This window comes from Polypterus senegalus, chromosome 10 (assembly GCF_016835505.1).
Source record: "Polypterus senegalus isolate Bchr_013 chromosome 10, ASM1683550v1, whole genome shotgun sequence".
Lineage (NCBI taxonomy): Eukaryota > Metazoa > Chordata > Cladistia > Polypteriformes > Polypteridae > Polypterus > Polypterus senegalus.
In genome coordinates, this window is record NC_053163.1 from 1,279,397 (window position 1) to 1,303,871 (window position 24,475).

Consider the following 24,475-nt stretch of genomic DNA (forward strand, 5'->3'; position numbering starts at 1 on the left):
TGGGCCCGCAGATTTTCAGGTGGTATAGCTAGTCAGAAATTGGGAGATGAAGCATGCAACTTACAGAGTTAAATAGTTGAACTTTTTTAAAACTAGGGGGCTCTGTCCCTGCTTGCTTTGCACGCCAACCTCTGTGCGGGCCCTTCACGCTAGTCATTTTCCGAATCTGCTGCTTGCGACGAATTGTACTGCGTTTTGGATAAACACGAATATAAACTCTGTCTTTCAAGACTATTGTCTCTGATAATTCATCACGTTGGTTTATTATATATGTGACGGTGATCTTTCAGATTCATATAGAAATCCAAGAAAACTTCTTTGTCCATGTTTTTCAGATAAATTTCGGGTAAAGTGCGATACTTTTGGACATATGGATTTGTATCCATTATTGGCTGAAGGATTTCTAATACATTTGACCGTTTAACTCTTTCAATTCTATGTTGCATCGCTTCTCCGTGATCATAAATATAAACCTGACTGAACTGCGATTTCTTTGAAATTAAACTTGTAGTAGCTTTAATTGTTGCGGGACCACAGATTCTCATAGCGTATGGTCCTGAATCGTGTAAACCTATGTTTTGAGCATTGAATGATGTGAACACAAACAGATTATTGTCAATTTGGATATTTTGCCTGTAGTGTTTGTGTATTTCACTTTCATCAAATAACAAATCTATTATTTCATGGATAAGTCTCTTTATTGGGAAGAAACACTACTTTTCCCTGATGACAACACGAATTAGAAGTCTCTGACTTAAAGTTTAAATCCAAACATCTACATACTTCTGTCATATCACCTATGCCCATATATTCGATCTCTTTTCACTGTTCCATTATTTCACTGAGTAATAATTTCCGTTTGTTAGTGCTAACGCGATCTTGAATATCAGCTTTTTTGAGACTTTTGAATTTTAGTACTTTCATAATCTCTAACCTGCACTGTATGTGTATCGCGCCAACGTTGTTGAACGTCTTTACAACGTTCTACTTTGTCTCCTACTCTTTGTCTATTCTTCTTGTACTCTATCTTTTATTTCTGCCCCCACTTGGACCTGTTAGGTTTTCAGTTCCCCTCAGTGAGGCGAGAGATGTAACATTATACATAGCTGAAGCAGAAACTTTGGCAAACTGTAAGTAGTATCTGGATGAGATATTGGGACAGCTTAGCTATTAGCCAAACAAACAAGCTTGATGGACTGAATAGTCTCCTCTCGTTTGTCAAAAAGGATGAACATGAAGGTATGAATTCCACTGTCTCCACATTTCTTAATCTTTTAGATTAGACTGAACTTTACTTTTCCCCAGGGGGAAATTTGGCTTTTTACAAAAGTTCTTTAAATAACTTAATACACAGTGGAATTACTATAAAGCAAGAATAATTCAAAAGAAAGAAAAGTTCTGACTTGGCTGTCCCGGTCCCAGTGAGGAATTAAGCTGGTGGGTTGCTGTTGATTCGGTGGGCTTCTCTTGAAGTGATGTTACTGGCTCAGCCCACCACAGCATAGAAAAAACACACTTATCATCACAGAGTTATAAAAGACGTGGAGGATGTCACATCATGCATTAAAAGAAAGCAGACCCTTAAAGAAAAAGAGCCTGCTCTGCTCTTTCTTCTATAGTTGCTCTGTGTTACGAGACCATTCCAACCTGTCATTAATGTGGACCCCGAAGTACTTGTAATGTACTGCGCCCCCTCTTTTTGCCACACCATCGATAGCAATCGCAGAGGGAAATGAGGTATGCTAGTTTATGGACTGCAGAAGCAAAATGAAAAGGTGCAAAGTTCATGGAAGCTCAAAGACGACAAGCTTGGCAATTGCTTGCCTGGCGTTGTGACTGTAAATGCAACTGATCCAGTAAGAAAGGCATTTAATATAAATTACAGATATTCCTCCATCCCCTTCATCTTATGTGGCCTTGAAACCCAGTTTAGCCTTTTAAAGTTCTTTGATGACATACAGACAGCACTTCAAGAGGAAGGGTTTCCCCCATTTGTGAATCAAGCACAATCAGAAGAGTGGGGTAAAGGAAATCCCCTTGGTGAAATGAGCACAGTTAGAAACAGCGGTGGTTGGGGTCAAAGCATTATCAATCACTCTGGCAGGCCGATACTGTGTCACGTGACAATAAATCAGAGATATACTGATCACAAACTTTTTTTTTTTTTAAACAGTGAATTAAAGAGAATAAACCAACACTATTGTCCGCTTTTATCTCATCAGGTGTGGCAGAGCAGAAAATATGCTAGAGGAGGCCATCCACAAATCTGAGCGATTGTTCAAAAGGTAGATGAGTGAGAGAGGTCACCAAGGGACCAACGAGACTTAAGCTACAACGGAAGAAAGAAAAAAAAAAAAACACACACACACAGACACAAAATATCTTGGCTATAGTTTGCCAGATGGCACATGGGAGAGTATGAAGTCACCTGGAAAAAGGTTCTGATGGCATTTTAGGGTTCAGATTAAATACCATGTTTGATCACAACACATTATCAAAAACACACCACCTGTGAAGTATGACAGTGACAGCATCGAGTTATGGGAACACTTGTTCTGCAGCAGGTTCTGCAAGGTTTGCAAGGGTAAAATGAATGCAGCAAAATACAAGGAAAGCCTGGAGGAAAATATGATGCCATCTGCAAGAAACATGTACTTTGTGTGAAGATTTGTTTTCCAGTAAGACAAGAACCCCAAGCATAAAGCCAAAGCTACACAGAAATGAATGGCTTCAAAACAACAGATCTCAGTCCAACTTGAGAATTTGTGGCTGGACTTGACAAAGGCTGTCTACTTGTGACTCTCATGCAGCCTGACAAAGCTTGAGCAGTTACAGTATGTAACAAGACGGTCAGTATCCACATGTGAAATTCTGATAAAGAAACAGAAATCTGTGCACACAGTCTCAAGCAAGCTTATTATAGTTAACAAAAACTAAAATCAAAACTGAAACTATTAAAAAAAAATTTCATAAACAAATAAAATAATTAACAAAACTGAAATGAAAAACTAAAACTAAACAAAACTATTAAAGTAACTGGAAGGACTAACTGAAATAAAATAATAACTTACTAAAATATTTTTAGTTTTCATTTTTGAATGAATGTTCTTGCCATAAGTCTTTAACCCTTGTAACTTTTAACTCTAAACCAGAAAGTCATCCACCATGAACCGCCTGCATATATTCATCCAGTTAATGGTGGTTGGTGACAGAGGGCGGGTGTTCACACAGCATTTGTGGTGACAGAGCAAGCTGGATGCGGGCGATCAAAATGTGCAAAATAGAAAGCGATTTACATGCTGCCTGTCTTTGTGCTTGTTGTATATCAAGAAGTAATTTAAATGTCTGATATCTGAATATGCTGGCCAAGAAAACCTTTATCATATGGATAGAAAAATCATGAGTGAGTAACGTTTTGGTTCATTTCTCAGGTGACTGCTTTTTGTTGACAGTAATTCACCTGCCACTTCACACAGGAGAAATTGCTTTTACTTTCTCATATACAAAGTATAGAGAAAGTATAGTAATCATGAAAAAACTCGACCGAGATTTTGATGAATCTTGACACTATAGACCTCCCTGAGTCCAAAAATACTGTGTTTTGGAAATATGGCATGTGTGTGTATAAACAGGACAACTCAAAAACGCAACGAGATAGATGGATGAAATTCGGCATGTGGTCGTTACAACAAAAATGTATTAACTTTTGGGCCAAATCCATCAACTGGAAGTGGTACATTACCTAACCACATATTCGATATTTTTTATTTATTTATTTTTTTTTTTAATTCATGCAGCTGCAGAGTCCGATTTATTAAATTTTACTTTTATAATAATTGTTCAATATATTATTAATTTGATTTGTTGCCGATTGTTCTTTAATGTATGTAATATAATCATTGTCTTGCAATTTACTCCTCAAAATATCCATCTCCATAAAAATATACGAGAAAGTCTAGGGGAGACCACTCCCGGCTTTTGAAAATAAAATGACACTGATGAAGAGACTGACTAGGTCATCATACTAATCAGCACATTGTTACAGACCAATCACTTTTGCTTTAAAAAAGAAATTTAACATCGAAGTGATACAAACAAAGGTAGGTAGGCGAAGAAAGTCTGCCAAGTGATGAAAAACTAAACATACTAATGTGTTTTAGTATTTATTCTATATTTACTAATTTATCTTTATCATATTCACAACTCAAAATACCTGATATTGTGAAAATAATCCATTAGCAGAATTATATTTTAATATATGTCCCCCTTTTTTCAATGTTTTTCTCTCTCTCTCTCTCTCAAACTAGGCAGTCGAAATATCATATTCATTCTTGTTCTTGACATCAGCCATATCATTCATATTGCATACCAAGGATTTTTCCTGCATTACATCCAAACCTGCTAGGGCAGGCTCCAGGTTTCCTGCGATTCTACGCTGGATAAGCAGGATTAGATAATAGATATATTGTTCTTAATATCAGATGCTGTCTCTGTCTTTCTGTGCTCATCCATACTCCTATTACTTGCTCTTATTCTGCTCATAAAGGGTTTACCATTCTTATACATTGGCTATTCAAGTCTCACCACTCCTAACTTTCACGTTTTGCTTGTTTTTTTCTTGTTTCCTTCAATACAGCTAGGTGGGCTCTGCACAATGATTCAAGTTTAAGAGTCCTTTTCCTAAGCCCCATGATTTTCATGATCACACCTGTCAGAACTCAGTAGAATCTATTTTCTGATTTTTGATAGCTTTTCAGACCTGCAAGGTGGCAAAATTCTGTCTATAAATTGTTTGTGCCTGAGATGGAATCAGAGATCAGTATGGCTGGTGGAAAATAAAGCCCAGTATGGGAGATTTTTGAATGAAATATTAAAGGCATTCATTATAAGCACATTGTCAATGGAGCAGAATATGTTGTGTGCTGTAGACATTTTGAGTAAAAAAACCCTCAAACCTTAAAATTCACCTAAATTTCATTACCAATTAACCCATTTTGGGCAATAAAAGAAAAAGGTAAAAAGTGCCAACAGTCAGCACAGATTTGTTCAGCACAAATGACATAGAAAATATTTTAAAAATATAAAATTATGTACAATTGTTTATATTCAGTATCTGGTTTTGATTATGTTTGTTTTTATCATACAATAACAAAACCAGATAATTAAACCAGGCAGGCAAATACTTAACTGAAAAAAGTTAAAAATCAACCCAGGAGCAGTTCATTATGGCAAGTTATATTAGAGTTTTTTTTTATTAAAAAAAGTTATATGTTTTGGAATACATTATAATCAAACAATACATATTTAAATACTGTACTAGCTAAAAGAAATGGTGAATGTGTACTATGTGCCATCATTTCTTTTATAAAAATCTTGTCTCTGTCTAAACTACAGAAGCCAAGTGTCATTACATTTATATCCACTACAATTGGGATACTTCTATTTTTAATAAAGTCTTAGATAAAACTGCAAGCATAGTCTCTGGTCTGGATTGAGGATTCCTTACTCATGGTTTTCATCTATTGCCTCATTTCATGTGCCAGAGGCTGTCAGTTAGAGTCTTCCAAGTTTTGGCTTTTTCTATCCAAGCTGTTGCAGAGACGGTCCATAATGCTCTGAAGCATAGGCTGCACAATTCCTAGGAGGGGCCTCTTGAAAGGGTCTCCATTCCAGCAGGACTCCATGAGCTGCCAACACTCTTCATCAAATGTGGGGAGACGCTCTGGTCTTGCTCCTTAAGGAAGACATACAAAAAATGCTTGGTCAGTCGGAGGCAAATGGACCTTTCATTCCTTGCCATAAAATTTACTGTAAAATTCTGTCCCCTCGCTTCTCATTTTATTCTAGTCTTAAATTGATTCCCATCCATACCTATCCCAGGCAAGCATCGAGTGCAAGGTAGCAATCCCTAGACAGGGTAGTCCAGTACATTGCAGTGTAAACACACACATAAACCTCCATACACATGGAGCTAATTTAGCCACACCAATCCCCCAGACCTACATGTTTTTGGACTGTGAGAGAAAACCAAAGCAAAATATGATTGCCATTTCACATATTGTCCTGAAGTAGACAGTTATACTCTCTTGCCAAACCCACTATTTAAACTGTAATATACAGAAGAGTAACCAAATGTTAGACTTGCCAATTATACTTTGGAAAGACTGCTCCTTGGGGAAGTAAAATCAAAATCCAAAGGTTTTATCCTGAAAACTTTTACAGCATTTTATAGATAATTACAGCAGCTTACAACACCATGGCTGGCTCACAGAATTTCCAGTTGTAAAAACCAACTTTATGAAAACCCTTCTTTAAGTGTAGAATGTGGATTTTTTGCAAAATGCTTACTGTTTCCTAAAAATAACTCCTCAGTGGTTTTTGACTGCACCCCTAAAACAAGAGTAGGGCTTTTGACTAAGGGTATACAGTCTGAAAGCTTACCTACAAGACTAAAAGCTGAATAGTCACTATTCATGATCCTGAGCAAGTAAGTTAAAAATGCTAGTTTTACATGAAGAGACATACAAACAACTGCTGAACAAGTAAATATAAAATATAATTCAGCTATTTTGTGATGAAGTACTTAAATGTGAAGAAGCCATTTGTTGCCAATTCTTTATCATCATCTAATCGTATAAAAGGCATCCTTTGCCTGGAGCTTTCTTCACAGTGGCCCACATCCATTGATACTCATAATGCAGTCAGAAATCAGCCTCAAAAGTTCATCCTTTTTTTTAGTTTTTACACATAAACACACTGTCACTTGGTTCATTCTCATGCGATTCAGACTCTGTCTTATGATTTCAAGGCTTTTATATCTTCTTTGATGGGTGCTAAAGTGGTCACATGCTGCTTATCTATTTTATTTTCTCAATTGAAAAATGGAGAAATATTATTACCATCACAGGATCAAAGGCCCAAAGCCACAAAACGATTTGATGTGCTCTGCCAAAATCCTTATCTGGATAACCACAAGTACAAGCTAAAGCCATTACCCAGAATGCAATGTACCTTTCTTAACATTGTTCCATAGTTGGTCTTTACTGGAGCACCTTTCAAATGCCTCTGGCAGCTTTACAGATCCTGTACAGAGATACCAGAATAGGATACCGAAAGCATAGACATCCACAGAGTTGTCATATTTCCCTAAAATAGAATACAATGTAAAAATAAATTATGGATGTGCCTGTTAAAGGTCCTATAACTGAAAATACAAACAGTGAATAAGTTATAATGACATGAAGTAATTAATTTAGTTAACATAAACACTGCCCACACTGAAGTACATTTTATGTAATTTAAAAAAAAAAAAATCCTGTTCATTGCAAGCCTAATCAAAAAACAATATAGCACAAATAACAACATAGTATTTTCCAAATGTCAAAAACTTCTGTTAATCAGTGTGCTTGTATTTCTAATGTAAGCTTAACTTTTAACAGCGGAAGCAATAAAGCACCACTGTTAAAAAAACAGGCAAAGGAGTAAAACAAACATCTATGTAACAATGTCTGTTTTTTGTGATATAAGATATGCTCATCACTTTGGTTCAATATTTTTGCAAACAGAGGAACAAAGAAACAATTCTATTGCCAGACCGTGTGACAAATCAAAATTTGGAGAGACTCATAGCCCACAACTTTTAATTTTATTTTAAAACCTGCTTCACATATGCCTATGGTGATTAACTGTGGTCTACAAAATATTGTAAATTAAATCTCCAACATATGACTGCATGCTGTTAATCTACATAAAAGCATTCATATAAATCAATTTCAGTCCTAAAAGCAAGGCCAAGAAATCCACCATACAAAAAAGGAGAAATAGCCATCTTTCTGTCAGTTGCTTTTAAAACCATTTTCCTTTGCATTTCCCTTACATCAATTCAAAAATACAATTCTATCAAATAAAAAGTGACTTAAACATCCCTAGATCTCTACTATAAAGTACCTTAACAACTTTGAGACTTTAAAAATTAGAACATGTAAAACTAAGGTTCTTAATCAAGAGTTAAAGAGGTGAAGAGTTCGGCAAAATGGAAGGACCTTCAGCTAGAACCACTTTTTCCTCTGGATCAAGAGGAGCCCAGATGAGGTAGTGTAGACATTTTTCAAACAAGCCCTAAAAGTGCCTCCCATTGCAGAAAACTATCTGTCAGATTACCTGGAAAATTCCCCCAGAAGTACCCAGAGTCTGCTGCTAAAAACAGAGTGACACAATGTATTCCACTCAGTGTGTTGACATTAAAACACCCACTGAGAAAAGCTTAAAAGGAGTGAAGATCCTGCAAGCCAAATCAAGCCTTTTTATTAAAATGACTGCTAAATACAGATTAAACCTGTAGCTAACAGTCTTTTTCCTTTCTTTTAATTCCTTGCTAAAAGTGTCAACCCACATGAAGTTTGCTCTCTCTTCAAGTGTGTGATATTTTGACAGAGTTGTACTTGAGGCAGGATGATTTACTAGGAGATGGCTAAGACAACAGTGATAATTCAAGAGATCTAACATATACCCCGTTATGCAAATAAAAAAAAAACAAAGAAATGATTCAAGTTATGATAGCACTTTAGTAACTAAAACATTGTATCTAATACCAAGCCATACTTGTATATCACTTATTCATTTGTCATTTCTTGATGATAAAATTTGTCCTATAAAGTCCACTCTTAGACAATTGCAAAATTTTTAAACATAACAGGCAACCTACACAACAAAGACAGAACATGCTAAACTATACAAAAAAGTACTTCCCTGAATAAAATATATACTGTGCCTGAGAGTTATTAGGTGGCAACACCACCTGCTGCAAGCAGAAATCAATCCACTTTTAAAACCCTTCACTGGCATTTCAGAGTCACCAAGCACAGTTATTCCTGACATCTTTGGGATAAACTAACCTTGGACAGCACTTTAATCAGTGACAGGTAACACTCAGCTGCAACAAGTGAATTTAGATTTTCCTGTTACTTTGCTGAAATCTGCTTGTCTAGAGAAAATCAAAATAGATGCAAGAAGAAGATGCAAACTCTGGACAGGCAGTGACTGGACTGTTAATTAAGCTCAGGCTCTTGGATTGAAACATTCCTTACCTAGGGACCTTTGCCACTGAAGAAGTGAAAGTTCACAGCTTTAACATGCAATGTTACTAAACAAGAAATCGCTATTTTTTTAGAACCACTTTTAGATCCCAACATTGAGAGTTATGAAATTTAGATGCACCCCCAATTGTCCTAGGTTTGTAGATTTGTCTGTAGTGCTTTTTGAAGACAAGTAAAATAATCACCATCAAAAGAAACAACTGACCCCTTGCTTCAAATGTCTGGCAGAGATGGGCTGTACTGGTAATAAAACAGTCCCACTTTTCCACATTCCTCTTTTTTAAAGCAATTGCAGGAACTGTTAATAAAACTCACCAGTGAAAAGCTCAGGGGCCATGTGAATTGGAGTTCCAACGATGCTTCCAGACATCATAGCCTCTGGTTTACAGAAACCCAAGTCTGTGATTTTTGCCCGATTCTGTTTGTCAAGCTGATAATAAGAAAAATAAGTTTGAGGTAGTACAAATTGAAGCACGTCAGACACACCCTGTCAGATAATATCAGCAGCGATTGGTTCATGAGGTTCAGTACATTCACTGTGAAAGGACTCACAGTACAGACTGTAACTGAGTCTCTAGTACATTCATAAATATATATAAGATGGAAGACAACCCATTAATAATAATGTCACAGCTGGAAACACAAGAAGCTAAATTATAATCAAATAAAACAGAACTACTAACCAATAAAGACGTGGAAATCTTAGGCAATGTTGTAACCCATGCAAATACTTCCTCACATGTCTAATACTCTGAAATCCCAAGACAAGTATTTTCCCAGAACCACTAGTAAATGTACATTATTTTACACAAGACAGCAAAAATTAAGCCAAATTCTACAGTGCAAAAACCCCAAGAGATAACATATTTTATCCTACGGGGTTAATACTAATCAGAGCCACAAGACCAGAATCATCTCAATTGTCACAAACATATTTGCCCAATTTTAAGTCAAATGACTCACATTTTAATGAATTCATTCTAAATTTATGAACTTCACTACAGTATTTGTGTCAAAGTACTTTTACTAGAGAGTCACACTAATCTGAGCCAACAATGAAGCACTAACACTGCACCCCAATATACTTTATCAGGGAGGGGTTTTATTTGCAGGGGTGGTATAAAAAAAAAAAAAAAAAAAAAACAGAACTCTGAATGTTACTTTGGGGGGGGGGGGGGGTTGAATGCATAAAAATATGCTACAGTAAGCGAAAAAGTGATCTGATGGAGCCTAATAATGCCACTACCTTACAGTAGACATGTATGTATGTATCAATTGAAATACTATGTAGAGTAGTGGTCACCATAATACAAGCATTACAAAACAATACTGTATAAAGAACGAACAATAGCAACCTGATTTGCAATCAGTTTCAAGTATGAGAAATGACTGAAAGAATGGAATCTTTAAAGTAATATGAAACTTACTATCACAATCAATATTATGAAAGAATAGTTAAAAACAAATGTCAGATGGTGTTCCTCAACAAAGACATGAAAGGTGAGAAGTATTATATTACAGGGATAAAGAGTAAACATGGAATTTCTTTACAATCTACTTTAAGTTTACAAAATGGGAATCTTAAAATTTCAACTCAAAGTATAAAAAGTCTTAGCAATTGTGCCGTTTCTTCTTCTCATATAACAAGATACATGTACGCCAGGTCAGTCTTAACTGGGCAATGATTTGGGTGTAGTGATACAAGATATTTCTAACAAACAAAATGTTAAGCACAACTTATAATGGCTTACCACTAGATGATCAATGGCTTATTTGCACTATGTTGTGTCACTGCTTATTTTGACATAGTGGTTTGTATATTTGAGTTCATGCTTTGTTACTGTTCAACTGTGTTACCTTTTTAATCACTAACTATCACAAACTGCACACCTCACAAAGACCTTGTAGGTTGCACCTAGAAAAATATGTACTTGCGGGTAACAGCAAGAGGAAACTGCCAGATGCCTAGACATTGTTTCAAGATTTCGATGCAAAAAGTTATGACAGGAGTTTTTTTTTTTTTTACATTTAGTAATTATATTGGTAGCTGTGAACATCACCCTGTACAACTTCTGGTCTGGTAAATTTTAGTAAGTTTTAATTCCTTAGAGCAAGTGTCTCAGATTTAGGTTCTCATTGTTATGGTAACTGTTTTTGCGCAAAGTAGGCTTTTAAATCGCACAGTAACTTGTTCTTCCAATGGAAACCCATAGAGTGGAAGTACTGCTACTCCGGGTGGAAGCCCCATGAACATTCCTATATTTATCACATATAACATTCCTTAACATTAACTATTTTATACTAGAAGGATAAAAGTCTACAAACAACCCACCAATACATTCTTCAGCTTTATGTCCCGATGGACAAGACCTTGGCTATGAAGAAATCTGATTCCCTCTACCACATCCAAGGCAATCTGCAGGCGCTCCTTCAGCGATAACCCTGCCTAAAATAAAAACAATATTGGGTAAGCATAACCTATGTTTGTGAGTGGAATGCAACTGGATGAAAAAAACAATTACAAATCATCAACACAACTTCTCACCTTGATTCCAGTGTAGAGATCACGGTGTAGCCTCTCCATTATTAACAGTACTGCAATACTCGAACCACCTCCATAGCTATGGTCAATAACTGAGCCATGCAAGTCTACCAGACGCTCATGTTTTGGTAAAGACCTAAAGAAAACAAAGGCAGTTCCTCATTAAACATTTGAAAAACAGGTAGCTAGCCAATTACAAAGTCTAAATATTTTAGGGAGAGAGAGCACACTTACTTCTTAGGAAAAATTTTAATAAAAGTAACCTCAGTTGTGATCATTTTTAAAGATGGGTTGTTGCAGTACAACAAAGTTTAACAAACAGACCAGACAGAAATTTTACATTACACAAACACACACCTTGTATAGTGGAATTCTAAGGCCAAGTCATTCCAGTGTTTATCATCCGGGGGGACAACAGATTTAAGAGCACAAGGGTAATGGCCACCCCAACTGTCACACAGGTACACCACTCCATATTGTCCACGGCCCAACTCCCGGCCCAGCTTTGGCTTTCCTAAAACCAATAAAGGCAAATGAGGGTCAATTTAATTGCTCACTAAGTTACCTCAGTGTTTACACAAGGTGTTTAAGTTAACTAAAATGTTATTCACTCAATCTGTCAGGAATTATTACACAAGAAACACAAAAAGCTCTTATCAGAAAATAATCTCTGTACAGCTGATAAGCAGAAAAGGGAGCAGCATTCTATATGGAATCTTATTATAATTGTGTCAATAGACTAAGAAACCTTGTAGGCAGGATTACCCCACGAATTGAGCAATCGAAATACAGATTGGGGCCTGGCTATTATTGTTACATTTACATTGCAATTGTAGGTCATGTTTTTTAAACTGGTGTTAAGTACTTATGCTACACTTCTGAGTGCAGTTTAAAATTTTAATTGGGGATTTTCTGTTAAAATATACTGTAACTCCTGGGATACACACCCATTGCCATGTGCACCCCTAAGGGGTATAACCAAGCTAATGGGGACTGATTAAACCCAATATACTGCATGCTATTTTACTATTCAAATGTATTGATTCAACTGAAATTCAATGTATATGAAAATATAAATATTTTTGTAGATCTAGAAACAATACATTAATTGCAGAAAAGGTAAAGGTCACATACAAAAGAGAATTTGGTTCCTTAGTATAAATATGAAATTGGTCACGGAATTTCAGAATTTAACCTATGATGTTTAAAGGGAAATATTTATCCAATAGCTTTTTTTATTATTATTATTATTATTATTAAAGTATGGTTCAATGATAAAAGCCTATTAAAGAAATGAGTACATAACAAAGGCATATATTTATATATTTTAGCAGGATCCGACATTGGGATTTAACAGTGTGTGCAGCCCAAAACAGTGAATTGTCCTGTCCCGAACAAAAAAAAAATCTCTCTTTAAAGACCTCTCCTTTTGGAGCATTTAATACGTTTGTGAAAAAACAATAATTCCCTCATTCAATGAAACTGTTTTTAAATGAGCTGCTTGTTTTCTTAGTTATAGCTTCCTAGTTGTAAGTGGTGGGTTTGTGGCTAGGCACAATGGGGTAAAAAGTCACTTGGGGTGCAGCACATAGTGATGCTAAATTCAAATAAAATAATAATAGGTTTTATGTATTTATTTAAAGTCCCACCAATCTTTCTCTGAAACCAAAGTGAAAAAAATATTGCTTGCCTTAATTTTATAATTTGGAATATGAATTGCCATTTATTAATTTTTGATAATTTAAATTCATACATGTCTCAAATCTACAGTATCATGACAAATGGATAACAGATATTTTAACCACCATTCTGACCTTGATCAAAATATGTAGCATATTATTAATTCCAGTGAAGTATTCTTCCTTCAAATAAGTAAAAAGATTAGAACTTTTATATCATACTAGTGTATGGGCATGTTTAACAGGGAAAAAATGTCAGTTACCATTTCAAAAACTCTATCTAAACCAGAAATTGAAAAATGTTGCTAAATTTAATCAGTGTTATAAAAGTGACAAAAATCATTAAGGCTATTTGTTGAAAATGTAAGGCTACTAATGGAAAATAATATGAAGCACTGCATTAGGCCATTGAGACTGAAACATGCAACCATTTCATGACAGAAGCTGGTCTTCTGTCTGTCTAACCCTCCTGTGTGTCAGTGAATGGTCTAGTAATCTTGGGGAGGTTGTTTACACTTTTCCTAGATTTTGACATTCACTCTTTGTGTGATTTTCTAAACGTTACGCACTCAAAAGGTTTTAGTCAGTTAATCCTGTTATAAATCTAAACACCCAACCTGGGCCAGAAACAAATCCAGAAGTCATTGTTAAATAAACATTGTTAAAAATACTACATGGTGTGAGGAAGCTACTGATCGGAAGTGGTCACGCTGTCTTTAAAAAGTATCCCCACATGTAAATAGTCTGTTTATTATTTCTGTGTCTTAATTCTTATATACCTTTCATCAGTAATCTGGAATGGTTAAGAAACAACATACATTATACTTTCAGAGTGATAAACTTCAACATATTCTCACTGATTTGCAGCCCAAAGAACCACATGCTACTGACTACAGTTGTGCTTGAAAGTTTGTGAACCCTTTAGAATTTTCTATATTTTTGCATACATATGACCTAAAACATCATCAGATTTTCACTTAAGTCCTAAAAGTATATAAAGAGAAACCAGTTAAACAAATGAGACAAAAATATTATACTTGGTCATTTATGTATTGAGGAAAATGATCAAATATTACACATTTTTGAGTGGCAAAAGTATGTGAACCTCTAGGATTAGCAGTTAGTTTGAAGGTGAAATGAAATTCAAATCAGGTGTTTTCAATCAATGGGATGACAATCAGGTGTGAGCAGGCACCCTGTGTTATTTAAAGAACAGGGATCTATCAAAGTCAGCTCTTCACAACACATGTTTGTGGAAGTGTATCATGGCACGAACAGCGGAGATTTCTGAGGACCTCAGAAAAAGAGTTGTTGATGCTCATCAGGCTGGAAAAGGTTACAAAACCATCTCTAAAGAGTTTGGACTCCACCAATCCACAGTCAGACAGATTGTGTACAAATGGACCAACAAATCGACCAACAAAGATCACTCCAAGAGCAAGGCGTGTAATAGTCGGCGAGGTCACAAAGGACCCTGGGGTAACTTCTAAGCAACTGAAGGCCTCTCTCACATTGGCTAATGTGGCTAACAAATCAGGATAACACTGAACAACAATGGTGTGCATGGCAGGGTTGCAAGGAGAAAGCCACTGCTCTCCAAAAAAAAAATTGCTGCTCGTCAGCAGTTTGCTAAAGATCACGTGGACAAACCAGAAGGCTATTGGAAGAATGTTTTGTGGACGGACGAGACCAAAATAGAACTCTTTGGTTTAATTGAAAAGCGTTATGTTTGGAGAAATGAACACTGGATTCCAGCATAAGAACCTTATCCCATCTCTGAAACATGTTGGTGGTAGCATCAAGGTTTGGGCCTGTTTTGCTGCATCTGGGCCAGGGCGGCTTGCCTTCATTGACGGAACAATGAATTCTGAATTATATCAGAGAATTCTAAAGGAAAATGTCAGGACATCTGTCCATGAACTGAATCTCAAGAGAAGGTGGGTCATGCTGCAAGACAATGACCCTAAGCACACAAGTCCTTCTACCAAAGAATGGTTAAAGAAGAATAAAGTTAATGTTTTGGAATGGCCAAGTCAAAGTCCTGACCTTAATCCAATAGAAATGTTGTGTAAGGACCTGAAGCAAGCAGTTAATGTGAGGAAACCCACCAACATCCCAGAGTTGAAGCTGGTCACCTCCAAGCTGGTGTGCAGGAATGATCAAAACTTACCGGGAACGTTTAGTTGCAGAACCCTAACTGCATAATTATTGCAGTTATTATTATGCAGTTAGGGTTCACAATCTTTCAAGCACAACTGAATGCATTTTTATCACTCTTTAATATTGTTTTTTTGTCAGTATGCTGCTGCTAGAGTATGTGAATTTCCCTTTGAGATTAATAAATTATCTACCTATCTATCTATTCTGCAATTAAGTTATTTCCATTTTCCCAGATCATACCATGCAATAAAACGTCTCTGAGAGAGCGGCTCTCTAAGGACAAACGGGCCAGCCGTGGGGCATGGTCCTTTCGAACCTTCAGCCACAGATCCTCAGTCTTCTCCAGCCTCCCAGTATGACCTTCTTCAAGCTATGAAAAGTGATAAATTAATAGTTATGATAGATGAACATAATAGAGTTGGAAGTTGACTTGGTGCCTAGCCAAAGGCAAGTGAATACCTGTCGCAGTGAGGCACCAAAGGCCTCATGAGAACTGTTGAGTCTTGTGCGAAACTGACTGCAAATACTTTTGGCAAGCTTGGCAGCACTAAGGCTTTCGATAGCATCCTGGGCCACTTTACGTTTCCATTCTAAGGTGATGGCTGGTGGATTGACCCAAGTGATCCTTTGAATAATCTACACAATGGAAGAGATAGACAAACACAACATAAAAAAAGAAACATAATTGCAAGATGAACAGTTATAAGCACACTTAAAAAGCGTGCTGGATAGAAAAATGCTGACAAATGTGTGCAGTGATAAATGAACACATCTAACAGACTGAAAAATTACAAATCTCTGGAACATTAAAATGTTAATAGTTTGTGTTGGACCTTGTGATGACATTCCTACTGCCTTTGATGAACATGCACAGACATTTAAATGTAAAGCATGTTAAATCACAGAAAAAAAAACTGGGAATGTGAATTTATATCTGTATATTAATGTCTTCAGGGTAATATCTTGGCATATTTTCTTGCATATGATGTGTATAGTATATGAGCCTACCTCTTTAAAAAATACTGCAAATGTAAAAGGACATGGGAAATGTGTTTTAGGTTAGTATGTTCTAAAAATAACATCTTTGGGTTTGGATCTGTACATGAACTGTGTGTACTTAGTGAGCTTACCATTTTAATATTATTGTTCAAGGTGCTATGTGATTTGATGTATTAAGAAATATAGAAAAAAATGACATAACTTTTCAGTTAATAAAACTAACCCCAAAATGGGTCTCAAGCTACTCTCATTTGTCGCTGTGTGAATTTGATGGTGCTGTTTTGTCCAGCCTTTTGTCATGCCATCCATAAAAATAATCTGATGCACTGCCAGTTTCATATAAACCACACCTGTTTAATCTGTTCCCACACCAGCCTAGTGACAGACGACCCAGAGTGAAATGTGACCTCAACATGATAGGCTGCATTCAGGATCTGCAACAAATCAAATAACAAGCAAATTAAAAAGTTAAAAAGGGTATTAAGAGGATGAATGTTTTTAAAATCCCGACTATTATACAATACCTTTTCTCACTGGCACTCCAACCAGGCTCTTACTGACACATGGTATATCTGATTTCTACCACCAAGCGTTTTAAAAGTACCAAACAAAAGAGTTAATCTGAGTTCACTTTCACTACAATATATCACCATGGTACGGCATGCAAAATATACTTTCTTTTACTTTATATCTTCCATTTGTAATATTGTTGCTCCTTGTGGGAGAACTTCAGTAAATATATCAATATTCAAAACTGAGCAAAAAAAAAAATAAATAAAATCAGAAACAAATGACAGTCACAAGTGGTGAAAGTCTAACAATCAACTGTTCAGACTTGACCTATTTAATTACTAAGCCTTAAAGCACAAAAGTTATACCAACTCAATGGCAATAATTAAGATACAGTAGAACTTAAACAAAGCCAGAGAACTCCAGTACTCTACTAAAATGCAACCAAGACAAATGACTCAAATAAAAGTGTTAAAAAAAAAAAAAAAATTCTTCCAAGATGTAGAAAGGCAAGGTATAAACTACTGCCTATCCAAAATGTTACCCCTTCGTTGTAGTATCAAATTTTGGCATGCATAGCCAATATTGTAGTTGACTCACCCATGTTTACTGATTACATTAACTGTTATATTCTTCTGTTTGCCTATGTATAAAAAAATTTGTCTAGATTTGGTGACTGAGCACGTCATTAGGCCAAAAGACAACTATCCAAATGACACAGCCAAAGAAACCAAGACATCGATCAAAGGAAATGCAGGAAGTCATAGACTAAACAATATTCATATTTAAATTCAAATGAACATTATTTTGACTTGCTAAAAAACACAATGGAGTCTGAAACCTGGCGAAAGATAAGAACTAAAAATGGCAAAAGCAACAGTTTGTTAAAGCTTCTCCGGAAACAAACTAAGAGTCTGGTGATATCCATGAGTCACAGGCTTAAGGGACCAATTACTAGAGTTGTAAAGGTTTGTGTATGCATTATTGAGTTACTTGTATCACAATATAACTAGTATTTTTTAAAGCTTATTTTATTCCCAGTTTTTTACAGCTTGAATTGTCAATTGTTCCATGGTTTTCAGTTGTTCAATGAAAGATCAAAAAGACAAAAATCACTTAAAATACCATAGGTTACTCATGGGCATTTATTTCTTTAAAGAAATAAACTGAGTTTTAGCATGATTTATTTACATATGAAAATTCTAAAACTTACATAGATTGCATTTGTTTAAATAAGCAAAAGTTACTTTCACAGACAATCACAGCAAACAGTATTAATTTGCTACCCATCAAAAGTATATAAATTTTTTCACCCATGGGTATCCAATCCATTACACTGAAATAATAAATGTGTCAGATGAAAATCAGATGCATGCAATGAAAAAAAAAAACAACAAAATTAAAATGACAAAGAAGAATCTTGTTGGAATTGATTAAACACACTTTAGGAATATAATGCTGCAGCCAGCCAATTTCTTAAAATATTCTAGGTTTTCTTTTAGACTACATGAACACTTTACTTCTGTCTCTACAATCCATGGTAAAATAGCCTTTTTATTTCCCTGACAAAGATTCTCCTGCTCAAGGAACAGTCTGTGTTAATTTTTAATTCTTCTATTTTTTGTTGAAATGAATAAAGTTGGATGAGAATGTGGATGGATTAATGGGTTTAACTACACAGTTATTTAAAACTTTCAAACTTCAGAATGTTAGAAATTATACAAGGGCATTAAATGCCTACTGTAGTAATCGAAACATCCAGACGCATGTAATCAAATTAAAGTGATCACAGGACTCCTTAATTCTAGTTTTAGCTTGACTTCACAAGTAAACAAATATCAACACAGGACAGTTGGAAATATCATAGTAAAGTGGTTAAAAATTTTTGCAAAGAAACATTTAATTTTTCTATTTTAAATTTCTATTCTTTTTAATTCTTTATTGACTGAATCCTGCTACATCTCCTGTATAAAAAGTGAAAAAATGGAATAAACCTTCATAAACAGGCGGAGTGGTGGCTCTGAGGTTAAGGATCTGCACTGGTATCCCGAAGGTTGCCAGTTCGAATCCCCATCACTGCCAAAAGAGATCCTACTCTGCTGGGCCTTTGAGGAAGGCCCTTAACCTGAAATTGCTTCAAGGGCGCTGTACAATGGCTGACCCTGCGCTCTGACCCCAGCAAATTTCAGTGAAAACTTTTACTAAGGTTTTTAAGAACATGATAGTGTACTAAGACCAGTACTGTTTTATTTCATTTCAGTCGAGGCCTGCCTGGAAACAATGAAGAATGATTTAAGCACATTTATGTTGGGTAGAATATTTTAGTAGTTTTTTGGCCTTGGAACCCCTGCAGATTTTGTTTTATTTTCCAGTTCAAATGGAGTTTATTTTTTCTGTCAACCTGACCATCTGACCTTATCACTGGACTCATTTTTAAAAACTTACAATATGAAATTATATATAAGGATACTTTTATACTAATTATATATTTGTTTTATAACATCACACGGATTTATTTTTATTCATTAATTTATTTATTATTATTCTCTCCTATTCTTATTTGTTTTTTTATTTTCTCGTAACTTTGTCTCCGACATCTTGTAAAGCATGTTGAACAACATTCATTATATGAAAATGTGCTATATAAATAATTGTCGTAGTTGTATTTTACTGCACCCACTTTATTTACTTTTAATTGTATACATCAAGCACAAATAATAAATATAAAAAACAACATTAGAAAAGTAATTGCGTACTAACCTGTTTAAGGTGATTACTAGTAATGTTATGGGATGAGATGTCTGGATTTGACTTCTCCAAACTAGATAAACATCTCTCCAGGGTCCCCACAAAGCTTTCCCGCAAGTAATCTACAGAGCTGATAAGTTTGTTGGCCACAGCCTGGTTTAGTCTCAGCACAATTAATTCCTGGATCTGCCTGATACATGACTTGATGTCCTTGGTGCTGACTGGTTCGCCATTCGGAGGAATGATGATATCTGGAATTGACAAATGAGTTATTATTTAGCCTATAGTTACACACAGCTCAGATGTGCACAACTGAAAAAGTTCACGTATTTACTTAGAAAAATTAAAAGACCACTATACTATGAGAGGACTGTAAGCCATGCGGCATCCTTGTGCAGTGGCACAACAAAAGTTGCCAGCTTCTTCTGTAACACACCTGTAAACTGTAGGTTGGCAGCATCTTCCAAGAGCTCATCCTTCATGCTACTCAGTGTCTCCACAATCATATCCTTCATTTCTTCCTGTTTACGATTGGCAATGCCCATCAGTGATAGGTACAGCTCATTTTCTTTTTCACGTGCATACTCAAGTCGACGAGGCGTGATCTGTAAATCCCGTTGCATATCAAAGGCCTGGTTGATGAAAATGTCCAAGCAGCGGCAGTGCACCAGATTCAGCATTGTGGCTGCCTCAACCTGTTGGTTCTGCAAAACCTGGCGCGCAAATGCTGCCAATACTCGAGGTAACCTCTCAAATGTCTCACAGAGTACATTTTGGGGTTTGGCTGTCACTGACTGTTGCTGGGAGGAGATGCCACAGGAGCAACTACCTGCCATGCTACTGAGGAAGCCCTGAGAGATCAGCTGCATATAAAGAGCACTTTTTTCTCGTTCAGCAGAAGCAGGCCGAACACTGCCTGGCACACGTGTGAAACAGATGGGGAAAGGAACAATATCCTGGACATGGTGTAGGTCATCCAGCTGATGCTGTGTAAGTGTCTCTTCACAAGTGGCATAGACAATGATGGGTGCAATGTTTTTGAGGCAGTCTTCAACAACTGTCTCCAATGGCTGAACAAGAGTGCAAGATGCGACCAGGATTCGAGCTTCCTAAAATAAACAGAGCGAAAAAGGAGTTTAATTCCAAAAAACCTGCACACTACCACAGAGCAAAGGGAGCAGGCAAAAGTCGGTAAAGGCACCTTCTCTTGCTGAGAGGCTGGGTTTATCATGAAAAGCAGCATACAGAACATCTCACTACACTAATGACACCCTTTGCCAGAAGCTACACAGCTCATCAATAGCCAATTAGTACTGAACATCAGGTAAAGAATAGGAATTACAGACACATACACAATGCAGGCCGGGTGCACAAACAGTTGCCCATTTTATAATGGATACCAGAACTGTGCTGGGGTTTTATACTTCCACAATGCCAGCACCTTTCTGACCTCTGCCTTAGGATATGGCTGTTTGTTCAACTCGTTCTATCATATAGTAAATGTTAAAAAACACTTAAGGAACTGGAGAAAATTTTTATTTTTATTTATTAACTACCTGATATTTAAAAAGATAGGATAAAAATATTCTAGACACTGCAATGTCAGTTAGTGCAAGTAGGATTGTGTGTGTCTAACATCTGATTCTGCTAATTTAAAAATGCTTTTGATTTTATGCCACCTTGACCAAATGTATCAGTAAATCCTAAACAAATGGAATAAAAAAAAAATATATATATATATATATATATATTATATATTATATATATATATATATATATATATATATATATATATATATATATATATATATATATATATATATATATATATATATATATATATATATATATATATATATATATATATATATATATATATATATATATATATATATATATATATATATATATATATATATATATATATATATATATATATATATATATATATATATATATATATATATATATATATATATATATATATATATATATATATATATAGCGCACAACTACATGGGGGGATGTGCCATGAATTGCTCAGGCTCACATAGATAACAGTGTCACCTGATTAGGAGTTCAAAAAATATCTCAGGGATTTCCTTTGGTGTTTCATATTGTAATGAATATTATAGTTTAAGTGTAGTTTGGAGAACACAGGGTTTACATTATAAGTTTTTCTCCAAAAGCACTTTCTCATTACAACATATGTATGTTTTGATTTAAAAATAAATGAAGCCAAGAAGTAAATGGAAACGGTAAAAAAAGTCCTGATTCTACAGCTACCAGAAGTAGCACTGCAAATTACTATAAAGATTTAAGACAAAACAATATAAAACTACTCAAATATCTACTAATCTGCTTAGGAAAAGGTTACGTAAAAGTGGTTAGCCAGTGTAAAAAGGGACATAAAGTTACAGCAAATGGAGCTATAATGGTTAGCCTGCTTTCCTCTAGTGGGAGGAGGAAAAGAAGAAGAATGATGAGTCACTGGAGAAGCTTATAAACAAAGGAGACAGTCAGTGCTGTCGCCAAGAGATGAGAGCTGCAGGGCATCAATGGCATTTTCAAGGAAAGATGCCAATTTAACAAAAATTTTAAATAAAATAGATAGGGACAACATACTTTTTGTGAAAGGTGCTGGGGTGAATAATAGGGCAGCATATAGACATGTACACAACCTAAGTGACAGTCACTTCACACTTGAATAGGACACTCGCACAGAAATCACATTGCTCAAGTTAAGCGATTGGTGGGATGTGTTGCTTGTTCCCCACATTCCTTCATTGAGCTCACTGTCAGGCACACTGCAGGCCTGATTCTCTTTTCACGTGTGCTTGTGAAATGCTCAGAAGCTTGCTAGGGGCACAAGAAAGGATTACAGAGAAAGACAGACAGTAACTCTATGTTTCACATTACATGAAAATCCTGAGGAGTCCGCTTACAACTTAACTAATGGTAGATGCTTCATCCAGCATCCTCACACTCCTGTATGTGGCTGCATTAAAAAAAAAGTCAGCAAGTGAAAAATATGTTCAGTACAGAGAGATGCTAAGGGAGAGACCTAAGCCAAACAGCAGGGACTGCACAAAATAAGACACAGTGAAATGCTATTCTTGTTTCACAGAACAGTCTAAGTAAAGGGACCAAAACTAACATCAGGATACAGGTTCTTAATGTAAGAAAAAGGAGCAAACATGAGTTTCTATTCTCTTTCCTAATTCTGTTCTTGGCCTCTCAACCAGTAGTACCAGAACTCTAAAGATTAAGGTGGCACAGCACAAAATGCAGTACATAAACAATAATAAATAAATGCACTTTCTGACACTGCTCAGAGCATGTGCTCTTCATTTAGACTGAAGCCATGAAACAATTCTGACCTGAAGCAAATGATGTGGAAGTGTGACCTCCAGCTCAGCCAGCCTCTGGGCTGGGTCTTCACTCTCTTCCTGGATCTCCAAGTCCTCATCCGGGATCGTTTCCCAGCGGCCACGATGGGCCACCAGTTGGTGTACCAGTTCATATTGACCAGGTAAAGCCAAGCTCAGTCGGGTTTGGCGACCATAAGTGAAGCGCAAGCGACGCCTCTTGCAGCTACCCATCCCCTGGCATGCCCCAGAGTGGCCTGAACTGGACAGTGAAACAGGTAGCAAGCGCTCCCCCAGCAGCCCATTCACCACATGGTACTTTGCAGTACAGTTCTGACCAAGGATAATAATGTAAGGTGTGCAGCCAATAGTTGCTTGCAGATATTCTTCTTCATGATTCGGGAATGATATGCAACCCAGGTGCCCTAAAAAAAAAAAAAAAAATAGAACAAAATCATAAACATGCAAAAAGAAGAAAGTAGAACACTTCATCATCCACTGAAATGTAGAGTCTTTAATTACAGGACAACTGGCAACTGGCTCTCCACCAGAAACTGCATCTGGTCAAAAGCTAGTTTTTCGTATGCACAAGACCAGGTGGTAAAATGAAATGGAAGCTTAGCCAGCAAGGCACCCACGCCATGTGAAGTTATTTTCAAGACACAATGGAATTACATGGGTTTCACTCCCTCAACTCCATCACTAAATTTGCTGATGACGCAATAGGGCTGATCACCAATAATGATGAGATGGCTTACAGAGAAGAGGATTACCTGCAGACTAAGGCCGGGTTTATACTTCACGCGACGCGACACATGCTGCAGCGGACGCTCCTGCTACGCAAGCGTTGTACAGTTTATACTTGCGCGCGTATTTTACGTAAATCTGGAGGAATCCACCAGGTAGCAGTGCAAGATGTTATCACAGTGAGAACAGGTTCGGCTTCGCTGTGTTGTGAATTGCCTGGAACAGCCATTAAATTCCGATTACACCTTACCGCAATATCTCTGAAAAGGATGTTTAATGATTAAATCCATCAATCCAGGGATGTGCCCATTCCAGCTAGCATTGGGCACGAAGCAGAAACAATCCCTAGACATGGCATCAGCCCATCACAAAGTGAATACAAGCACTCACACACACTTGCGTCACTTTAGTGTCACCAAATCTGCATATCTTTGGAAGGAAACTGGAGCACAGTGTGGAAAGCCAGCAGGAAAACATGTAAACTCCAAGCAGGGAATACCAGTGATGCGATTCCCTGTAATACAGCAGTCCTACCGCTCCGCCACCGTGTCACCCCCATGTGTGTAATTATTAACAGTATTCATTATTTAAATGAAATTAATGATTTATCTGTAAAATGTAACGTAC

The 24,475-nt window shown here is 36.4% G+C and overlaps 1 protein-coding gene across 1 annotated transcript in view; it reads right to left on the reverse strand.

Moving 5' to 3' along the window:
- Positions 1–5,223: 5,223 nt before the first annotated feature.
- dstyk (dual serine/threonine and tyrosine protein kinase) overlaps positions 5,224–24,475 on the reverse strand; it is a 75,517-nt gene continuing 56,265 nt past the window's right edge. The window contains exons 2-13 of the mRNA XM_039764791.1: positions 23,114–23,526; positions 20,170–20,842; positions 19,746–19,984; positions 16,826–16,909; positions 15,936–16,112; positions 15,717–15,846; positions 11,995–12,151; positions 11,641–11,773; positions 11,428–11,541; positions 9,411–9,525; positions 7,012–7,146; positions 5,224–5,734 (exon numbers count right to left, since the gene is read on the reverse strand). Coding sequence (XP_039620725.1) covers positions 5,550–5,734; positions 7,012–7,146; positions 9,411–9,525; positions 11,428–11,541; positions 11,641–11,773; positions 11,995–12,151; positions 15,717–15,846; positions 15,936–16,112; positions 16,826–16,909; positions 19,746–19,984; positions 20,170–20,842; positions 23,114–23,526 — 2,555 coding nt within the window. The 3' untranslated portion in view covers positions 5,224–5,549. The remainder of the gene's footprint in view (positions 5,735–7,011; positions 7,147–9,410; positions 9,526–11,427; positions 11,542–11,640; positions 11,774–11,994; positions 12,152–15,716; positions 15,847–15,935; positions 16,113–16,825; positions 16,910–19,745; positions 19,985–20,169; positions 20,843–23,113; positions 23,527–24,475) is intronic.